This window comes from Macrobrachium nipponense, chromosome 24 (genome assembly GCF_015104395.2).
Source record: "Macrobrachium nipponense isolate FS-2020 chromosome 24, ASM1510439v2, whole genome shotgun sequence".
Classification (NCBI taxonomy): domain Eukaryota; kingdom Metazoa; phylum Arthropoda; class Malacostraca; order Decapoda; family Palaemonidae; genus Macrobrachium; species Macrobrachium nipponense.
Window position 1 is genome coordinate 74843498 of NC_061091.1, and position 19284 is coordinate 74862781.

The window sequence follows — 19284 nt, forward strand, 5'->3', positions numbered from 1 at the left end:
TCGAGCAATTATATTTATGCGAAACGAATTTCGGTAAATATAAAAGCTTAAATGGTGTTGTGACAACACCATAAGTATATAAAATTGAAACTGGAAACTCCTGGGAGGTTGCAGGCAACCCGAGTTGCAGTTCAATTAGAATACTTTTCGTCTAAGTCTCAATCCGTAGAATAACCAGGATATGCGCCTACCCCTCGGACCATTCAACTGCTTAGCAGAATCATGGTCGCGAGGTTAATATACGTAGCTATATTTGTAGGATTCTGAACAACGATCTCCATCCTAAATTCTTTCCTTCAAGAAAACAAAATAAGGATTGGAGATCGACCACCTTCGGTCTCTATCAAAGAGAGTGAAGAAGTCTTCCTCGAAGGAAAGCTTCAATGGTGAACAGAATACTAAGACGATAGTTCAAGCCAAACTGGATATTCCCGTCCGTTCTTCTCTATTCCAGGTTGGTCGCCTATTGTGAGATAGTCTTCCTTCAGCAGCAGTCTTCTTCCTAATGCTAGAAATTCCAGGAATTCGAGCATAGGCGAGGTTCCCGATTATCGTGTAACATATCGGGGATTCTCGTCTCGCTCACTTTGGACCGTGGTCTCGCCTAAGTGTTTGGAGATCGTAAGAAACTAACACTCTGAATGCGCTAGAAATTCCGTAGAATTCTAAGCAGTCTGCGAAACCCCCACCGAATTCGTCAAACGATATCGGCTGGTGGTCCTCTCGATTCCCGTAGAAATCGAGAATGGGGCAGGATCCCTCCTCAACGACCGCGGGGCTTACGTCAGGTAGGACCCGAAGGTCCCCCCGGTAGCGCAGTCCCCAACGTGGAATCCTACAGAGAAATCTCTGTAGGATCCCTCCCCTTTCCCTCGTAGCCGTAAGGAGAGAGGGAATGGGGGAGGAATTGGATACTCGCTCGCTTCCCAGTGGAACTAGCAGTTGGAGAAGAGTAGGAGCAGCCATCGCCTTGCGGCGATGGCCTCTCAGAGTCTGGGAAAACGTATCGTCAGGAGAAAACTTTTTCCCCGAGGAGGGTTACGAACTCTCACTGTAGGTAAGGGTCTGCCGCCACTGTGAACGTCGTCTGGGTGGGGCTGATCGACACCTGACAGGAGAGAGCCGATACCGTCCTCCGACTCATTCCAGTCCTCGTCGAGGTCGAAACCTCTCAGAGGACCGAAGGAGTATTTAAATACGGTGTCCGAAGACACGTAGAAACGCCGCTGTCGCAGTAGAGGAGGTGGAAGTAGCTTGATCGACCGGCCAGAACTGAGAGAGCCTTCTTGTCCGGAGACGAGAGAGACTGGTTCAAGACAGAATCGGCAAGCTCCGATCGCGGCAAACCCACCGTCGGTTTGGGTTCCCTCTCGGGCCCCAAAACGACTCGAGCAGAGACATGGGCTCTGCTGGTGGAGCGGCGATCCTTCCCCCCGGTCGTTGTGCTGACGAATCAGTGCAATAACCTGGGCAAAGTTACTCTGAATCTCGGAAGTTACAGCGTCTTGAGGAGTAGACCCATCCAGTCCCTCCAACAAGAGCAGCTCCCAAGACCCTCCTCCTTCAGAAGAAGGACCAGCAACAGATCCTGACGGTTGCCTCCAATCACTTGCGCGTACGTCCTGGCTGGTCCTAAGACCATACCTGGCACGTGCGGCGTCGTGACGGGATCGTGAGCGGCGCATCTCTCACGATCACTCCTATATACCTCGCTCTTCCTGGCGTATGCCGAGGAAGTTGAAGGTATCGGAGAGACAGAACTGACGCTACCCCCTCCCCCCCCTGACGGCCGCCTCCAATCACTTGCGCGTACGTCCTGGTTGGTCCTAAGACCATACGTGGCACGTGCGGCGTCGTGACGGGATGCGTGAGCGGCGCCCAACCTCTCACCCGATCACTCCTAGCTACCTCGCTCTTCCCGGTGTAGCCCGAGGAAGTTGAAGGTAGTGGAGAGACAGACCTGACGCTCCTCCCCCCCCGCTCGCTGGCAGGACCAGCGTACGTGGGGGGCTGCAGCCGATCACCAACCCGCGGTGGGGATCGATCTGCAGGCCTGGCCGTGCCGCTCACCTGTGGCGAGCGGCTCGACTGAGCACGTCGACCCGGTCCCGTGCGTCAGACGAGCTGCTGCTGGTCATCGTATCCACCCGGTCCCTGTGGGAGCGGCGGTCAGGTGACCTGCAGAGCTCACTTTCGCGGTGAGACCGGTGAGCGTCCTCACGGCACGTCAAACCGCTGGTACCAGCCGAGGCTGGTACGTCGGTCGAGGGGACCTGGGGGACCTCTTCCCAGCCTCAACCCGTGGCCGGTCAGAGACCGTCACGTCCACCCGAGGTACCGGCTGGTCGCTGCGAGAGCGGCCGCTGGCCTGGCGAGAGTCACCTGAGCGGCTCTCGACAGTCTTCTGCTCCGTGTCTCGGTCATGACGCTGAGCGAACTCAGGCGTCTTAACTTTGGCTGCACGGTCACCCGAAGGAGACCGTACACTCGGAACTTCTCGCGGACGAGAAACCGAGCCGGTACCTGGCTTAGCAGCAGAGCTGCCAAGACCAGGCGAGGGTGTACCAGCGGTAGCCAGCACACCCTTGGTCCCCGTCTTCTTCTTCTCAGAAGGGGAGACGGCGCCCCGTTCCCGAAGGCAACAGGAGGACCAGCAGAAGAACCCCCCCGTCACACCGGAGTGTGACGAGCCCTTCGAAGTTCCCGAAGGAGTCTTCTTACTGGGGGAAAACCCGGTTACCAGCTGGTCGCTGCGAGAGCGGCCGCTGGCCTGGCGAGAGTCACCTGAGCGGTTCTCGCCAGCCTTCTGCTCCGTGCCGTGGTCTTGGCGCCGAGCGAACTCTGGCGCCGAAACTTTGGCTGCACGGTCTCCGAGGGAGAGCGTACACTCGGGATCTCCCGCGAACGAGAGACCGAGCCGGAACCTGGCGTAGCGGCATCGCAGCTAGAACCAGGCGAGGAAGTACCAGAGCTAACCGATACTCCTCTGGTCCCCAGTACTATCTCTTCCTTACGGGCAAAAAAAGGGGAGACGGGACTCCGCTCCCGAAGGAGCAGGAGGACCAGCAGAAGGACCCCCCGTCCCACCGAGGTGGGACGGGCCCTTAGAAGTTCCCGAAGGAGACTTCGGGGGGTTAGGGGGGAGAGGCAGCCTTCTTCTTCTTCGGCTTATGGGCCTTAGAAGTCGAAGGGGAAGAGGCAGCAGCAGACGAAGACGAAGATGACACCTTCCTCTTCTTCGTCAGCTCACGCAGGACAGTCGTCAGGTCCACCATCCAGGCCGGAGTCGGGCCTATTGCCGAAGCAACACGGCCCCCCGACTGCACCTGTCCGGAAGGACCTGGGACTGGGGAAGACACACCATGGGCAGGACCAGCATGGACAGGCGCAGGAACCAGGAGCGACAGAACAGCAACCAGCTCAGGAGCGGCAGGAACAGCGGCAGCGGTAAACACAGAAGGGACAGCCAAGCCAGTAGCGGGAACCACATCAGCGACAGGTACGGCAGGCCCAGCCATCGCCTCGTAGAATCATCGGCAGCCAGCGGGAAGCTGGTACTGGCGGCCGGTCCAGGGGCGAGCTGCTGGAACAGCGGAAGTCTGGGGCAGGCAACACGAAAAGAAAACACAGGCGGCGGCGGCGGCATACCCCTCCTCGGTACGGCGGCGACCGGCCCTAGAAGCGGCAGACGGCGTCACCGACACAGCATGGGGAGTGTAGACCAGCGGGGGGAAGAAGCATAAGCGGCCGTAAAGGTTGTAGTGGAGACCGCTCCAAGGTCACCGCCCCAGACCTCGCTAGACGCTGCAGCAGATCGTGGATGCTAGGCACGCCCTGCAGCCGCAGTGGCCCATACCTGTCCAAGGTCGTCTCCCACGGATGTAGCACCTGCGGTAGCACAGACAGATTAGTAAGAGGGGTTCCCTCACGCACGGGGGGGATACATGCCCCACCCCGAACGGAAGGAAGACCCCAAATACAAAATACGAGGAAGCTGAGCGGGGGGGCAGGAAAGAAGACGAAGAATCGGATACCAAGGGAGTCGCGGGAGAGCTTTCCGACGACTTCCTGGCAGACCTTCGCTTCCCCTACCCCCGCACAGCAGTGAAAAGTAATATGAAAATGAAACAGAATACTGCACTTGCGATTCACTTCATAGAACTTAAAGGGGGAAAGATCAATTCCCGGGTAAGAGCGGAAACTTGATCCATAATAATATGATGCTATCATAATTATAAATGAAAATGAACAATACTGCACTTGCGATTTCACTTTCACAGCAATAATCGTAAGGATTAATTCCCGGTAAGAGCGGAAATTGATCCAAAATTAAATTTGATGCAATTAATAAATGAAAATGAAAATAAAACTGCATTGCGAATCCACTTTCATTGCATTCTATTCATACAAAATAAGAGGCTAGTGCCGAGCGCAATCAAGCTCTCGGCAACGAACGCACAGGGCAAAAATATAATGAAAAAAGAGTACTTACATCTTTCAATTACACACTTTCGCCCAAAATACATGACTCGGCGTGAGTGCGCCCGCCCTCGGCACCGAGACATAATTAAATTCAATTTCATGAAAAGAGCGGAAATCGCCGCCTCTACGGCGATAGCTCCATGTTGATTCATAATTAAGTAATGAAAATGAAAACAGTGTACTTACAGTTTCATTTTCAAGATCAAACAAACCATTAGTAGAAAACACAATATAAACAAAGCATACGACGATGAAACGGGCAGAGAGCGATGACGAACACGTCCTTCACACCCGCAGCCGAAAGCAAAAGAGATTCTTCACCTCTCGGGCGCGCGGGTGCGCGCACGATCGGACAAGCAGTTAACTACCGTTCTCCCCTTGTTCGAAGCTTACGACCGTCCCAGCTGCCGCTAGTTACCTTCCTATTGTTAAAGGACCGAGGGTTTGTATTACGTATCGGAACAATGTATAAATCTAGGGGAAAAAGACTAAAGTTTATTCCCCTTTTAAACTAAAAATGGCATATATTGCTACCTTTCTTGGTTCGAGAATAAGGAAGCAGTATAGAGGCAGCCTGTTCATCTTCCACCTTGCGAAGAGGTCTATGACTAAGACATCTCGCAGGTTTCCACAACTCTCTTTCCAACTAAGATTAGACATATGTCAATAGTTATATTGTCGATCGAGAAGGTTCTCATGGACGTGCAACCTCGTGCAGCGAACCTCTTAAGGATCATTACGTTCCGTGTCTGTGTTCCAAACAGATTCTCTCGTTAAAGCGAACAGAGGCGAAAAAAGAGATTCTCAATGCTTCTTGAAATATGAGAGAGCTGTGGAAATGGCTTAATTGATTTAAATCATTTCGTCCCTCCTTGGGATCGAGCCCCCTTCAAGATAGACGGGGACTCAATTCGAGGCTAAGTCCATGATTGTAGGGGGAAGATACGGTTAACCATTCGATCCCGTAGGAGAGAGAGATGTGACCAACTGCTCATGACCAAGAACTGGATGGTACTGTATTGGCTTACAATGACAGCCGTCTCGTTCGCTGCATTCTTCCTGAGTTGCCAGTTACTCCATTCAATGAAGGAATATAATAAAATTATTCTCGAGCCTAAGGAAGCTCTCAATAAATATTTAAGCCAAACAACCTTTGTTAAATACCGAAGCTGAGTAGGTATTGTGGTAACAAACCTTTTAAGCGAAGTCCTTACTAGGAAATTCCTGTAAGGATACAGATAATTCCGTAGCAAACCACAAAGGTAACTATGGTATGCGTATATGACTTGTCATACAGTAGTCGTATACACCAAATCTTCTTACTACATTCTTTCCTCTCCGATGCAGAGAGAGAATGGAAATCTTACTCTCTTCGTTCTTTTCGTCAATAAACACGAATTAGTATTAGTCGAAAGAGATCGCAAATGAAAACCGAGGATCGAAGAGAATTTCTCAAGCTTTTATTCTCTTGGAGATAAGGCCGTATTCTACGCCTCTATTATCTGGAAGAGCCTCTAATCAATGAATGAGAGCTCGTACGAATCTTGTCCAATTTCCAAACGATTGCCACTCTTTCTGGAAATGGTTGGTTGCATTATTTTCGAAGGAGGATGATTTTAATATCCTCTTACTAGTAATGAACGAATTCTCTCAATAAAAGGGTTGCTAAGGTCTTATAAACTGAGAGACCTGCCCCCTTATTGGCTTCCAATTCCGATCTATCTTCCATTTCCTGTCCAGTCAAGTTGGGAGAAGAATGAGCAACCGGAGGAGAGCGCCTCCTTTCGCAAGGTGAAGGGCTTTTAGCAGTACCGACTCTAACCTGACAAGGGCTACGGCCGCCTGTGCGACATCTTGAGTCCCCGCCAGGAGAAGGCCGATCTTCCTCTTTGCCTTTACTTGCATTAAGACTATCCTGATAAGGACGACGGCTGCCTGTGCGACAACTAACGTCCCTATCAGGAGAATATCTTGAATGCTTAAAACCTCTCACAGAACCAGCCACATCCTGACAAGGGCTACGGCCGCCTGTGCGACATCTAGAGATCCTGTCAGGAAAAAACTGATCCTGCGAAAAGTTCCAAAGAGGAGCCTCCTGGTCCACTTCTAACTCCATGTCCAATGAAGAAGGAGATCCTGGTTCATGGCGCCTGGTTGGAAGGCGCCCCAGGCGCTAGGCGCCCGGAATGCGCCCCAGGCGCCAGGAGCCTGGAATGCGCCTCAGGCGCCTGGCAGGAGCATCCGGTGCCAGGCGCCTGGTAGGAGGCTCAGGCGCTTTTCTGTATTTACTAATAGGATGCTCTCGCCTTGTCGGCGTTTTGCGCCTGGCAGGCGCCTCGTCCGAGCTGTCAAAGACTTCTATCGGACGGGATTTCTTAACAGTAAGGAAGTCATCCTTCAAAACTCCACTAAGATATCTGTTGTTGCATTTCTCTTAGGATCTTCGTAGCGGCGTCTTCTTTCTCCGTATCCGATCTAGGGGAAGGAGGATTTGATGCATAAATCTCTTTCTTCTTCTTCTCAGGTGGATAGTCCTCCGGAAAACTTTCCGAGCTAGAATCCAAAGCTGGCGATTTCCACGATCTTTTAGAAGGTCTCGAAAGCTTGTCAGAACTCCACCCTTTTTTCGATGAAGAATCGGATGACAAAAAACACTGTTTTAGGATGCCTTTCCAACGGCTATCCTTGGCAGTCTGGGACGCTACTACAGCACCTGCCGAGGGGACGCCCGACCGGTGGGAATTCTCTGAAACCTCCGTAAGGCTTTCGACATTCCTTCTCCTCTGGGCTTGTGAGCTTGGAAGAGGTCTAGGCCTGAGAGCGAGACAGAGCCGATCTGACGCACCCTCCACTATTTTAGGACGCCTTTCCAATGGCGAACTTGGCAGTCTGGGACGTTCTACAGAATCTGCCGAGGGGACGCCTGACCGGTGGAGATTCTCTGAAACCTCCGTGCGGCTTTCGACATTCCTTCTCCTCTTGGCTTGTGAGTTTGGAAGAGGTCTAGACCTGGGAGCGAGACAGAGCCGATCAGACGCACCCTCCACTGCAATGGAGAACACTACATTCACTTCTTACCTTTAAAGAGCTCGCATTTTGAGCTACATCCATTATCTTCAAATTTGCAAATATGAATTTGTAGTTTCTGTGGAGTAAGAAGGTAATGAGGATGCAACAACTAATAGTACTGCTAATAATCTTAACTGCTCATTAGCACAAAAGCTATTAAAGCTTCTAAAGGAAGCGTATCTTCATATGCCTTTCTGACTTCCTAAAGTAGGAAATTAGAGTTTTACATTTCCTCATTAAAGTTGTAACACTTATTACACGTATTAATGAATAAATATTAATAATTCCCTTTCTTGCAAACTATGTGAGTGTCTACCGAAAATTTCGGTAGTTTCACGTGATATATTCTTCGAAATTTCGAAGCGAAATTCATTAAAAAGCTAATAAAAGCGTATGCCGAACCAAAGACCCAGTACTTCCCTGCAAAAGACAGCCCAGAAGATCGATGGCGATGAAAAACGAAAATCAAGTCAGGAGATACCGCAAATGTATATTTACAATACGGGCGACAGAGAAAATCTGGTTCTAGAACGGTAATGGTTCCTGTTCCTGCCACCCAGCGGCGGGGCGGTAGATCACCTGACCTACCTGCAGCGTGTGCCGCGAAATTCGAATTTCTGTCGGGGACGACGGAGTCTATAGCTAAGTATATATCTGACAGGGAAGTTGAATGTATGAAAATATTTGTTCAAAATTGTGAAAGATGACAGTGAGATGACAGTGTCGCGTAAGCGTAAGATTAATGATGGTAGTGAACGCTGCTCTCTAGAGCAAGAACCAGAAAGTCTTCCTGAAGTGTTCACGGTTACAAATTTTTTAGGTTACAAAGCAGGTTCTGGAACGGATTACATTCGTAACCCAAGGTATTACTGTACTTGTTACAAAATACATTGGAAAAGACATGTTTAATATAAAAAAGTACTAACCCTAAAACACTATTATACTAACCTGGACTAGCTGCATAATAAAGCGAGAATGCATTGGCATTAACGTAGGCAGGCGAGGATCCTCTAAAATACGTGCTAATTGTTCATCAAACAGCTGCATATTTAACAAATGAGAGCGGATCAACCAGTCAATGACATCCAAATTAAATTTCCCCTCATCTCTTGATTCAGCCCAACACCTGGAAAAAAAAAAAAGAATTACTTATAATTTGTCATAGTTATAATATGTAAGCCAGACACTTGGCTTTTCAAACTACGGTTAGGTGCTTTCACACCAAATTATCACTTAACAATTTAAGGTGTCCTGTTTTTAAGATATCAATCCCACTGCTCTATTTCACTGACAAGAAATATTGGGGCACTCATTAAATCTGTGAGGGTTCAGTCTTCATTGGAATAAAAATTACCCCTAATCATAACTTTCTCCTACTAACATGTTATTGTTATTATACAATTAAGTTTGTTCATACTTACCTGGCAGATATATATATAGCTGTATTTTCTGAAGTCCGACAGAATTTCAAAACTCACGGCACACGCAGTGGGCGGCCAGGTGGTAGTACCCATTCCCGCCGCTGGGAGGCGGATATCAGGAACCATTCCCATTTTCTATTCATATTTTATTAATGCCCCTGTCTCCTGAGGGGAGGAGGGCGGGCACTTTAATTATATATATCTGCCAGGTAAGTATGAACAAACTTAATTGTATAATAACAATAACATTTTGTTCATGCCACTTACCTGACAGATATATATATATAGCTGAATCCCACCTTCGGATGGTGGGAAGAGACAGAATAGGATTTTTTAGGAAACTTAAAATTAAGTAGATGATATACATCTTGGTTCCTCACCTGTTAGCAAAGTAGACTCTGTGATTACTGTCACTTAAGGCTGCTTTTGCTTAAATCAGAGTTGCCAGCCAGGTGGAGACCTGTAGTGCTGGTGCACTCTGGATGATCTGTCAACGGGTACGTGACCTCAACGTGACAAGATCATCGAGCCATACATATGAGGGCAACGAAGCAACTGACCACCACCTGACCAAGTACCAAAAAAACCCTTAAACTAAACTAAAGGATGGGAGATCTTCACATAAGACTCACCACAACCTAAAACACAACAATAAAACTAACCTAAACCTAACTAAGGGATAGGGAAAAAGCTACTTCCGGACCCCAAGACTGTGTCCGCAGAAACGTATGGCCCCAGTGAATTACAGTCGTCATAAATCGTTCTCACATCCCTTAGGTAATGTGAGGCGAAGACGGAGTTACTCCTCCAAAAGGTGCAATCAAGAATGTCCTTGATTGACATATTCTTTTGGAGGGCAAGAGAGGTAGCGACAGCTCTAACTTCGTGAGCTTTCACTCGTAAGAGGCTCAAATCAGTCTTCTGGAAAGATGAATGAGCCTCTTTAAATGACGTCCCTCAGAAAGAAAGAAAACAGCATTCTAGAGATAAAGGTAACTCTGGTCTCTTCACAGAGCACCAGAGATTACCTGAGGGACCTCTTACCTCTTTTGTTCTATGTACATAGAACTTGAGAGCCCTGACAGGGCACAGGGCTCTCTCTGGTTCTTGGCCCACCAGACTTGACATACCCTTGATCTCGAAAGTTTTTCGGCCAAGGATTTAGAAGGATTTTCATTCTTCGCCAAGAAAGATGGGCTCAAAGAGCAGACAGCATTGTCTCCTTTGAATCCACTAAATTACTAAAAGCTTGTATTTTCACTAACACTCTTAGCCGTCGCCAGAGAAGTTAGGAAAAGAGCCTTCCTTGTCAAGTTTCGAAGAGACGCTGCTTGAAGAGGTTCGAAAGGACTTGACATTAAGAACTTAAGGACCACGTCAAGGTTCCATGAAGGAGGTCTCGTTTGAGGAATCTTTGAAGTTTCCAAAGATTTTAAAAGATCATGAATGTCTTTGTTGTCAGAAAGGTCAAGGCCTCTGTGCCTAAAAACCGCTGACAACATGCTCTTATATCCCTTGATGGTAGGGACTGCTAATTTCTGCACATTCCTGAGAAAGAGCAGAAAATCAGCTATCTGGTTCACAGAGGTCGAGGAAGAGGAAACTCCCTCCTTTTTACACCATGCCCTGAAGGAAGCCCACTTCGATTGGTAAACAGCTCTTGTAGAAGCACGTCTTGCATTTGCGATTGCTCTCGCAGCTGCTTTCGAAAAACCTCTCGCTCTGGCCAACTTTTCGATAGTCTGAACGCAGTCAGACTCAGAGCGGAGAGGTTTTGGTGAAATCTTTCGAAGTGAGGCTGTTTGAGTAGATCTTTCCTCCAGGGCAATGTCCTTGGAAAGTCTACAAGGAAAGACATGACCTCTGTGAACCATTTCTCTCGCTGGCCACATCGGAGCGATCAGGGTCAACCTCGTCCTTCTGAGGCCGCAAACTTCCTCATGACTTCCCCCAAAATCTTGAATGGTGGGAAGGCGTACAGATCTAGACCCGTCCAATTCCAAAGCAACGCGTCCACAGCGATCGCTTCTGGATCCAGGACCGGGGAGCAATAAAGAGGAAGTCTCTTGGTCCTTGACGTCGCGAATAAGTCGACCAGAGGACGTCCCCACAACCTCCAAAGGTCTCAACACACATCTTTGTTTAAGGTCCATTCCGTCGGTAGGATTTGTTCCCGACGACTGAGAAGATCGGCCCTGACATTTTGCACTCCTGCAATGAACCTCGTCAGGATCGTCACCTTTCTTCTCTTCACCCACAGCAGAATCTCCCTCGCAGGAAAAACAAAGTTCTGGAGTGTTCCTCCCTGATTCTTCAAATAAGCGAGTGCTGTGGTATTGTCGGAGTTTACCTGAACAATCTTGTTCTTCAAACTCCTTCGAAGAAACTGCAGAGACAGAAAGATTGCTGCAAGCTCTTTGACATTTATGTGCCAGGCTACCTGTTCCCCTCCCCAGGAGCCTGACGCTTCCTTCCCTCCTAGTGTTGCTCCCCAGCCCGTGATGGAAGCGTCGGAGAACAACACTAGGTCGGGGCTCAGAAGAGTTAGGGACACGCCCTCCTGTAGCTTCTGTGGGTCGAACCACCATCTTAGATGGTTCTTTATAGGAAGAGATATTCTCAATATCGCATTGAGATCGTCCTTGGCCTTCCACTCGTCCGCAAGGAAAAACTGGAGAGGCCTGAGGTGCAGTCTTCCCAAGGAAACAAACCTTTCTAGTGAGGAAATGGTTCCCAGCAGACTCATCCATTCCCTCGCCGAGCAAGTCTCTTTCCCTAAGAAGGCCGAGATCTTTTCTAATCCTAGCCGCTGACGTTCCTGGGACGGAAACGCTCGAAAAGCCACTGAATCCATCTGAATCCCCAGATACACGATGGACTGTGTCGGGGTCAGATGCGACTTTTCGAGGTTGACAAGAAGTCCCAGGGACTTTGCTAGGGCTAAAGTGAACTGCAAGTCCTTCAGACACTTCTCTCTCGACGACGCTCTGATCAGCCAGTCGTCGAGGTACAGGGAAACTCTTATCCCCGAAGAGTGTAGCCACCTCGTCACATTCTTCATGACTACGGTGAACACCATTGTCAGCCGTGGTCAGGCCGAAACACATAGCCTGAACTGCCACACTTTTTGTCTAAGACAAACCTTAGATACTTTCCTTGAAAGAGGGTGGATCGGGATGTGAAAGTACGCGTCCTGCAAATCTAAGGACACCATCCAGTCGCCCGGTCTCAAGGCTCCCAGAACAGAATGAGGCGTCTCCATCGTGAATTTGGTCTTTTCCACGAAGAGATTGAGCCTGCTTACATCTAGAACTGGACGCCAACCTGACGACTGCTTCGGTACTAGGAAAATCCTGTTGTAAAAACCTGGAGACCCCAGGTCCGCGACTTGTTCCACCGCTCTTTTCTCGATCATTTGTTGAAGAAGATCGAATAACACTTGTTTCTTCTCTCCCTGATAGGATAGAGAAAGGTCTCTGGGAGTCGTAGAAAGAGGAGGAAGATCTAAAAAGGGGATCTTGTACCCCTGCTCCACGATCTTGAGGGACCAAGAGTCCGTCTCTCTCTCTCTCCACGCTCCGCAAAAAACTTCAGCCTGGCTCCGACTGGTGTCTGAAGGACATGCTTACTCACTTGGAAGGCTTTGATTTAAAGGAAGCTCTTCCTCGTGAAAAACCTCTCCCTCGAGGAGCTGCTCTCGAGGGGGGAGCCCCACGAAAGGGCTTAACCTTCTTCGGCGGTCGAACAAAAGCTGAAGAAGTTGAAGGTACTGCCGAACGTCTCGAGGACTGGGCTAAGAGGTCCTGCGTTGCCTTCTCTTGCAAACTGCTTGTCAGGTCCTTCACCAAAGTCTGGGGGAAGAGATGGTTCGAAATAGGAGAGAAAAGCAAAGCCAAAGCGCTTTCTGAGCTGGGAGTAACTGAACGAGCCGTGAAATTGCACAGCAAAAGCTCTCTTCTTCAAGAAGGCCGTCCCAAAATGAGAGACGAGCTCCTCAGAACCATCCCTGACGGCTTTGTCCATGCATGCTAACACGCTGGACAGCTCCCCCAGACTGAGAGATTCTGGGCTTCTCGATTGCAGATCCAGAACTCCCAAGCACCAGTCAAGGAAGTTGAAAACTTCAAGAGTCCGGAGCAGACCCTTCAAATGATGGTCCGTCTCCGTAGGGGTCCAGGTCACTTTAGCAGTGGATAAAAGGGACCTCCTCTGTGAATCCACCAAGCTGGAGAAATCTCCTTGTGCTGAAGAAGGGATTTCTAACCCCACTTCTTCTTTGGTCTTATACCAAATACCCCCTTTTCCGCTGAGTCTAGCTGGAGGCAATGCGAAAGTAGTCTTGCCTTGATCTCTCCTTCGTTCCATCCAATCTTGGAGTTTCTTGAACGCCCGTTTAGTGGAGAGCGAAGTTTTCATCTCAACAAACTCCGGAGACTTACCAGTCTTAGAGGATGAAAACTGCGAAGGAGGAGACTTGGGAGCTGCCGGCTGAAACTTGTCCTCGAAGGACGAACGCAACAGCCGCACGAGAACTTTATAATCTGAGATTGAAGAGGCAGCAGAAGGTTCCTCTTCAACAGAGTCAGCCGGACTACTCAGCTCTCCTTCTCTAATCGGAAGAGGAGACCGCCTCTCCGGAGAGGGCGTACGTATGTCGGGTCTTGCCTTAATCAAAGACCCCCTATTCTTACTGGCTGAAGCCTTATCTAGGCTGTCTTCTATGTGACGTTTACCACTCGAAGTAGGCAGAGCGTCCTGACGGCGAAAAGCGTCCTTAGCGACACCCGAGGCAGCCTCACTTGCCAGAGAAGCGTCCTTACGTTTCTTAAACGAAAGGGAAGGCATGTTATCCGGAATACGCGCCTGTGCGCGCAAACCAGCGTCTTGGAGTACGACTTCTTCTTGGCCGGAGTCCCCAAAAGCGTCCTGAAGAGCGTCCTGCTGAACGTCCTGCCGAGCGTCCTGCCAAGCGTCCTGGCGAGCATCCTGTCGAGGTCCTGCGAAACGTGTGCCGAGCGGTCCTGCCAGAGTCTACAAAAGCGTCCTGACGCAACGTCTTCCTAGAGGACGAACGAGATCGGCGAATCGCAAGAAGGAGACGCGATCGGCGAAAGAGAACGAACGAGGAGAGGGAGAAGGAGACTGCTTCGTCCTCTTGACGGGCAGTCTAAGGTCCTTCCTCCGCTTAGGCTCGACTGCTGCTGGGCGAGTCCTCTGAGCCATAAGCGTCGATAGCTGGTCCTGAAGGGACAACAGAATGTTCTTCGTAGGAGAGGAACGAAAAGAGGGAGCAGGACTGATCCTGCGAGAAGACGAGGGGCGAGGGACGCCTCCTTCCTTCTCACAGGTACAGCTACCTGCTTCTCAGGGAGACGCGCCTGTGCACGCAAACCCAGCGTCCTCATCGAGGAGATCTTACCCCTTTTTCTGAGGCGGAAAAGCGTCATACGCATCCTCCGAAGAAAGCGGCGATACAGGACGTGAAGCGTCCTCAACACAAAACGTCCTTTTCAGCGGACGAGAGTCTCTCCGAGCGCTCCACCCCTTGCGCGGGGAGGACGCTTCGGAGGACGAAAAACAGTCCTTAAGGATGCGCGCCTGTGAGCGCTCCTTGACCGCCTGGGACTTTGCAACAAGGCCTGCCGAAGGGACGCCAGATCGGTGGGGAGCCCCCGTAACCCTCTTGCGGCTTTCGACATACCCTCTCCCTGAGTCTTGGGAGTCCGATAAGAGGTCTAGGCTAGAGGCATTATGGGGCCGATCTGACGCCCCCTCCACAACACTAGGGGCACGATCACACACTTGAACAGAGCCAGTTTCCAAGGCTTTCACTTTGGTCTCCAGAGTGTGTAGAGACTCCAAAATAAGAGAGAGAGCATTAGCTTCTCCCGACACAGATTCAGGGCCCGAAGGCAACACAGGTTTAGGAGAAGCAAACTCTACAGGTGTTAATACAGGAGAATTATTAGTCTTACCTTTGGTAGAACCACTCCTGGAGGAAGACCTCCTGATCCTATCGCGTTCCAATTTACGCCGATAGGACTCATATACTCTCCAATCATCATCGGTCAATTTCTCACATTCATTGCACCGATTATCCACCAAACAATTATGTCCCCTACACCTCATACATACTGTGTGGGGGTCTACCGATGCTTTCGGTAGCCTCACCTTACAATCAGTCCTCACACACACTCTGAAACTCACAGCACTTGATCCAGACATCACGTTTACAGAAAAGCCAATCCAAAGTCAAAAAACGGTCCACTATCGCGCATGCCAATCCAACAATCCAATCAATACCAAAAAACCAATCAGATACTTAAAAGCGAGCCAAATTCCAAAAAATCCTGAGCGGAGGTCTGTAAACAGTTGTTTACCGACCGGCGACAGAAAAAAATATGAATAGAAAATGGGAATGGTTCCTGATATCCGCCTCCCAGCGGCGGGAATGGGTACTACCACCTGGCCGCCCACTGCGTGTGCCGCGAGTTTTGAAATTCTGTCGGACTTCAGAAAATATAGCTATATATATATATCTGTCAGGTAAGTGGCATAAACAAACCATATTTTCGGTGGAAAAAATGGTGGGAGAAAAAGTTACTTGTCCTTAATGTCTGGCCCACAGATTAAATGACACTTGTCCTTAATGTCTGGCCCACAGATTAAATGCCACTTGTCCTTAATGTCTGGCCCACAGATTAAATGCCACTTGTCCTTAATGTCTGGCCCACAGATTAAATGCCACTTGTCCTTAATGTCTGCCCCACAGATTAAATGCCACTTGTCCTTAATGTTTGCCCCAGAGATTAACCCTTAAACGCCGAGCCAGTATTTCCGAAAGTGTCTCCCATATGCCAGCGGCGTTCGCGAGTGAGCGCTGAAGCGGAAAAATTTTTTTTTTTCAAAAAATCACAGCACCCTTAGTTTTAAAGATTAAGAGTTAATTTTTGGCTCTTTTTTTTTGTCATTGCCTGAAGATTAGTATGCAACCATCAGAAATGAAAAAATATCATTATCATATATAAATATTGGAGTATATGACAGCACAAAAAAAAAATGTCATAATTGTATACAAATCATGCTGTGAGCAAAACGGTTAAAGCTAATGAGTTAATAATTTTTTCGTTGTATTGTACACTACATTGCAATGATTTTGGTATATAACAAATTGTAAAACGATCAAAGCAATACAGAAAATATTATCACAATATGATGCATGAATTCGTAACGTGCGGACATAAAAAAATAGTAGTTTTCAAAAATTCACCAAAAATCAAAATATTGTGCTAGAGACTTCCCGTTTGTTGCAAAATGAAGGTAATTGATTGAAAATTACTAGACTGTAAGTGTTGTAGCTTACAATTGCAGTTTTTGACCATTTCGGTCGAGTTAAAGTTGACCGAAGGTTGAATTTTTTCTATTTATCGTGATTTATATGAAAATATTTCAAAACTGACAAAGGCTACAACCATGAGTTATTTTTAGTTGTATTCTACATGAAATTGCGCACATTTTTATATATAAAACTTTATGTAAAGGCTAATATAAAATGGTGCAAACATTATGACAATCGGACAAAAGAATTTCTGATTTTTTTGGAAGTTACCGTGCAGACGTAAGGAAAAAGTTTTTCAAAAATTCACCATAAATCGAAATATTGTGCTAGAGACTTCCCCTTGGTTGCAAAATGAAGGTAAATGATTGAATGTTACTAGAATGTAAGAGTTTTAGCTTACAACTGCATTTTTCTACCATTTCGGTAGAGTTAAATTGACCGAAGGTTGAAATTTTGGCACTTATCGTTATTTATATGAAAATATTTCAAAACTGATAAAAGCTACAACTATGGGTTGTTTTATGTTGTATTCTACATGAAATTGCACACATTCTCACATATAAAACAGTGCAAACATTATGACAATCGGACGAAAGAATTTCTGATTTTTTCGGAAGTTACAGCGCGGACGTAAAAAGTTTTTTTTTTTTTTTTTTCAAAAATTCACCATAAAGCGAAATATTGTGCTAGAGACTTCCAATTTGTTGCTGTTTCCATCATGAACCGAGTCTGGCGAATGAATCGGTTCATGGGAAAGATCTATCACCAGGTGCCAGCCCCCCGTAGACTTCTCCTGTGGCTATACGAATACCTGAATAATGCACTGAATCTAAAAATTTTACGTTAGATGAGGAAACTGAAGAATAAACTTCACAACCATATGATAGCTTTGACAAGATAAAGGATTTATGAAGCTTTAGTAAATGATTTCTATCAGCTCCCCCAACTGGTGTAAGAAAGCACCTTCAAGATGTGTAGAGCTTCTAGGCTCTTTGCTTTTATATGTTTGATATGGGGGACCCAAGTCAATCTACAGTCAAAAACTAGGCCAAGAAGTGTGCTTGTTCTACACATGGGATTCTACGGCCATACAAACAGAGGTCTGGATCAGGATGCACTCCCCTGATCCGACAGAAGTGGACAGCAGTAGTCTTGCTTACAGAGATTTAAAACCCTGTTTCTCAGCCCAACTTACTATTTTATTTATTGTTAATTGTAGCTTTCTTTCTGCTACAGTCATCCGGGTGGCAGCAAACGATATTGACAAGTCATCCACAAACAGTGCCTTTAAAACTTCTCTTGGAATAACAGCTGCAACACTGTTATGGCCAGAGCAAAAAGTGTTACACTGAGAACACTGCCCTGGGGAACACCTTCTTCTAGGCACCTTTTCTCTGGTAAAGTACTGCCAACTAACTTTAAAATACCTACGATGTAAAAATGATTTCACAAATAAAGGCAATTTGCCTCGTAGACCATTATTATGCATTGTCTTCAGAATCCCATGTCTCCAAGCAGTCATAGGCCTTTTCTATATCAAAAAACAGTCACATGATGTTGCTTGGAGGCAAAGGCTTCACAGACACAGGTTTCAAGTTGCAGTAAGATGTCTAGGGTGGAGTGCATTTTTCGAAAACCACACTGAGAAGGTGTTAGAATATTGTTGTACTCTAGATACCACATCAGTCTTACATTTAGCATTTTTTCCATCAATTTACACAAACAGCAAGTTAAAGCAATGGGGCGGTAACTTTACAGAAAGTCAAAGCAATGGGGTGGTAACTTTCTGCACAGAGAGGATCTTTTCCAGGCTTAAGGAATGGTAACATGGTAGCTAATTCCCATAAGCTAAGGTAGCTGCTTTCATCCCATATTCTGTTGATAATACTTATTATAAAAAGTTTTGTGTTCCTTGAAATGTGTTTAAACATTTCATAAAGAATCTCATCTGGACCAGGGGCAGTGTTCTTGCTCAGAAAAAGGCATATATATGATTCGGCTTTCTTTGCTGAAAAGTCAAGTACCTGTTGTTCTTCCATCATTCTGAAATTATGTCCTGGGGAACTATCTGATTTCTCAGACTCGAGCGAAGTGTTCTGAAAATGTATTACTAACTTCTGTGGCATCAGTGACATGATATTATTCACTTTAAGTACTGGAGGAGGATTGGGTGTAAATTTACCCTGAATTTTTCTTATTTTCTTCCAAATGCTACAGACTGGTGTTCTGCTGTTAATAGAGGATACATATCCGGCCCATGCTTGTCTTCTGGCAGCTTTCATAGCTTTTCAAAATAGTGTCCTACACTGTTTGTAAATTATGACTTTGTCCAAGGTGCAATGTCTACGGCACCTAGTCAATGATGACCTTGTAGCTCGGTGTAACAGCCTTAGGTCTTCTGACCACCACGGTACTGGCCGTCTCCTGAATAGTCTTTTAGTTCGAGGAATTGAGTGTAGACCTGCAGTATGTAATGTTCCATTGAGTAGATCAATGGCATCATCTACACTTAGGAAATCTTTTGCATCCCCCTCCAACTCACTTAAATCTTAGAATTTTCTCCAATTTGCTTTCTCTAAGCACCATCGTGGTGATCTCAGGATAGGTGGGCCATCATTGGTGTCAATCACAATTGGAGAATGGTCACTGGTATGCCAGTCATCACTTGTTCTCCAACTAAAATCAACACTGCAGGTGGAGCTACATATTAAAAGGTCGATGCAGGAGACGGTGCCTGTCTGAATGTGGTAATGGGTAGGTTCTCCAGTATTAAGAAGACCTATATCTTCATTTTCTATTAAAGATGCTATCATATTCCCTTTTTGATTTGATGTTACATCTCCCCACAATGGATGTCTACTATTGAAGTCACCAAGTAGAAGAAATGGCTCTGGTAGTTGCTGCATTAAGTATATTAAGTTCTCTTGGGGGACATGGCTATTGGGTGGAATGTAAAGGGAACATAAAGTATAT

The 19284-nt window shown here is 47.3% G+C and overlaps 1 protein-coding gene across 1 annotated transcript in view; it reads right to left on the reverse strand.

Moving 5' to 3' along the window:
* The window catches only part of LOC135203555 (CCR4-NOT transcription complex subunit 1-like), a 188162-nt gene that overhangs the window by 23470 nt on the left and 145408 nt on the right, over nt 1–19284 (reverse strand). Inside the window, exon 24 of the mRNA XM_064233297.1 lies at nt 8500–8699. Coding sequence (XP_064089367.1) covers nt 8500–8699 — 200 coding nt within the window. The remainder of the gene's footprint in view (nt 1–8499; nt 8700–19284) is intronic.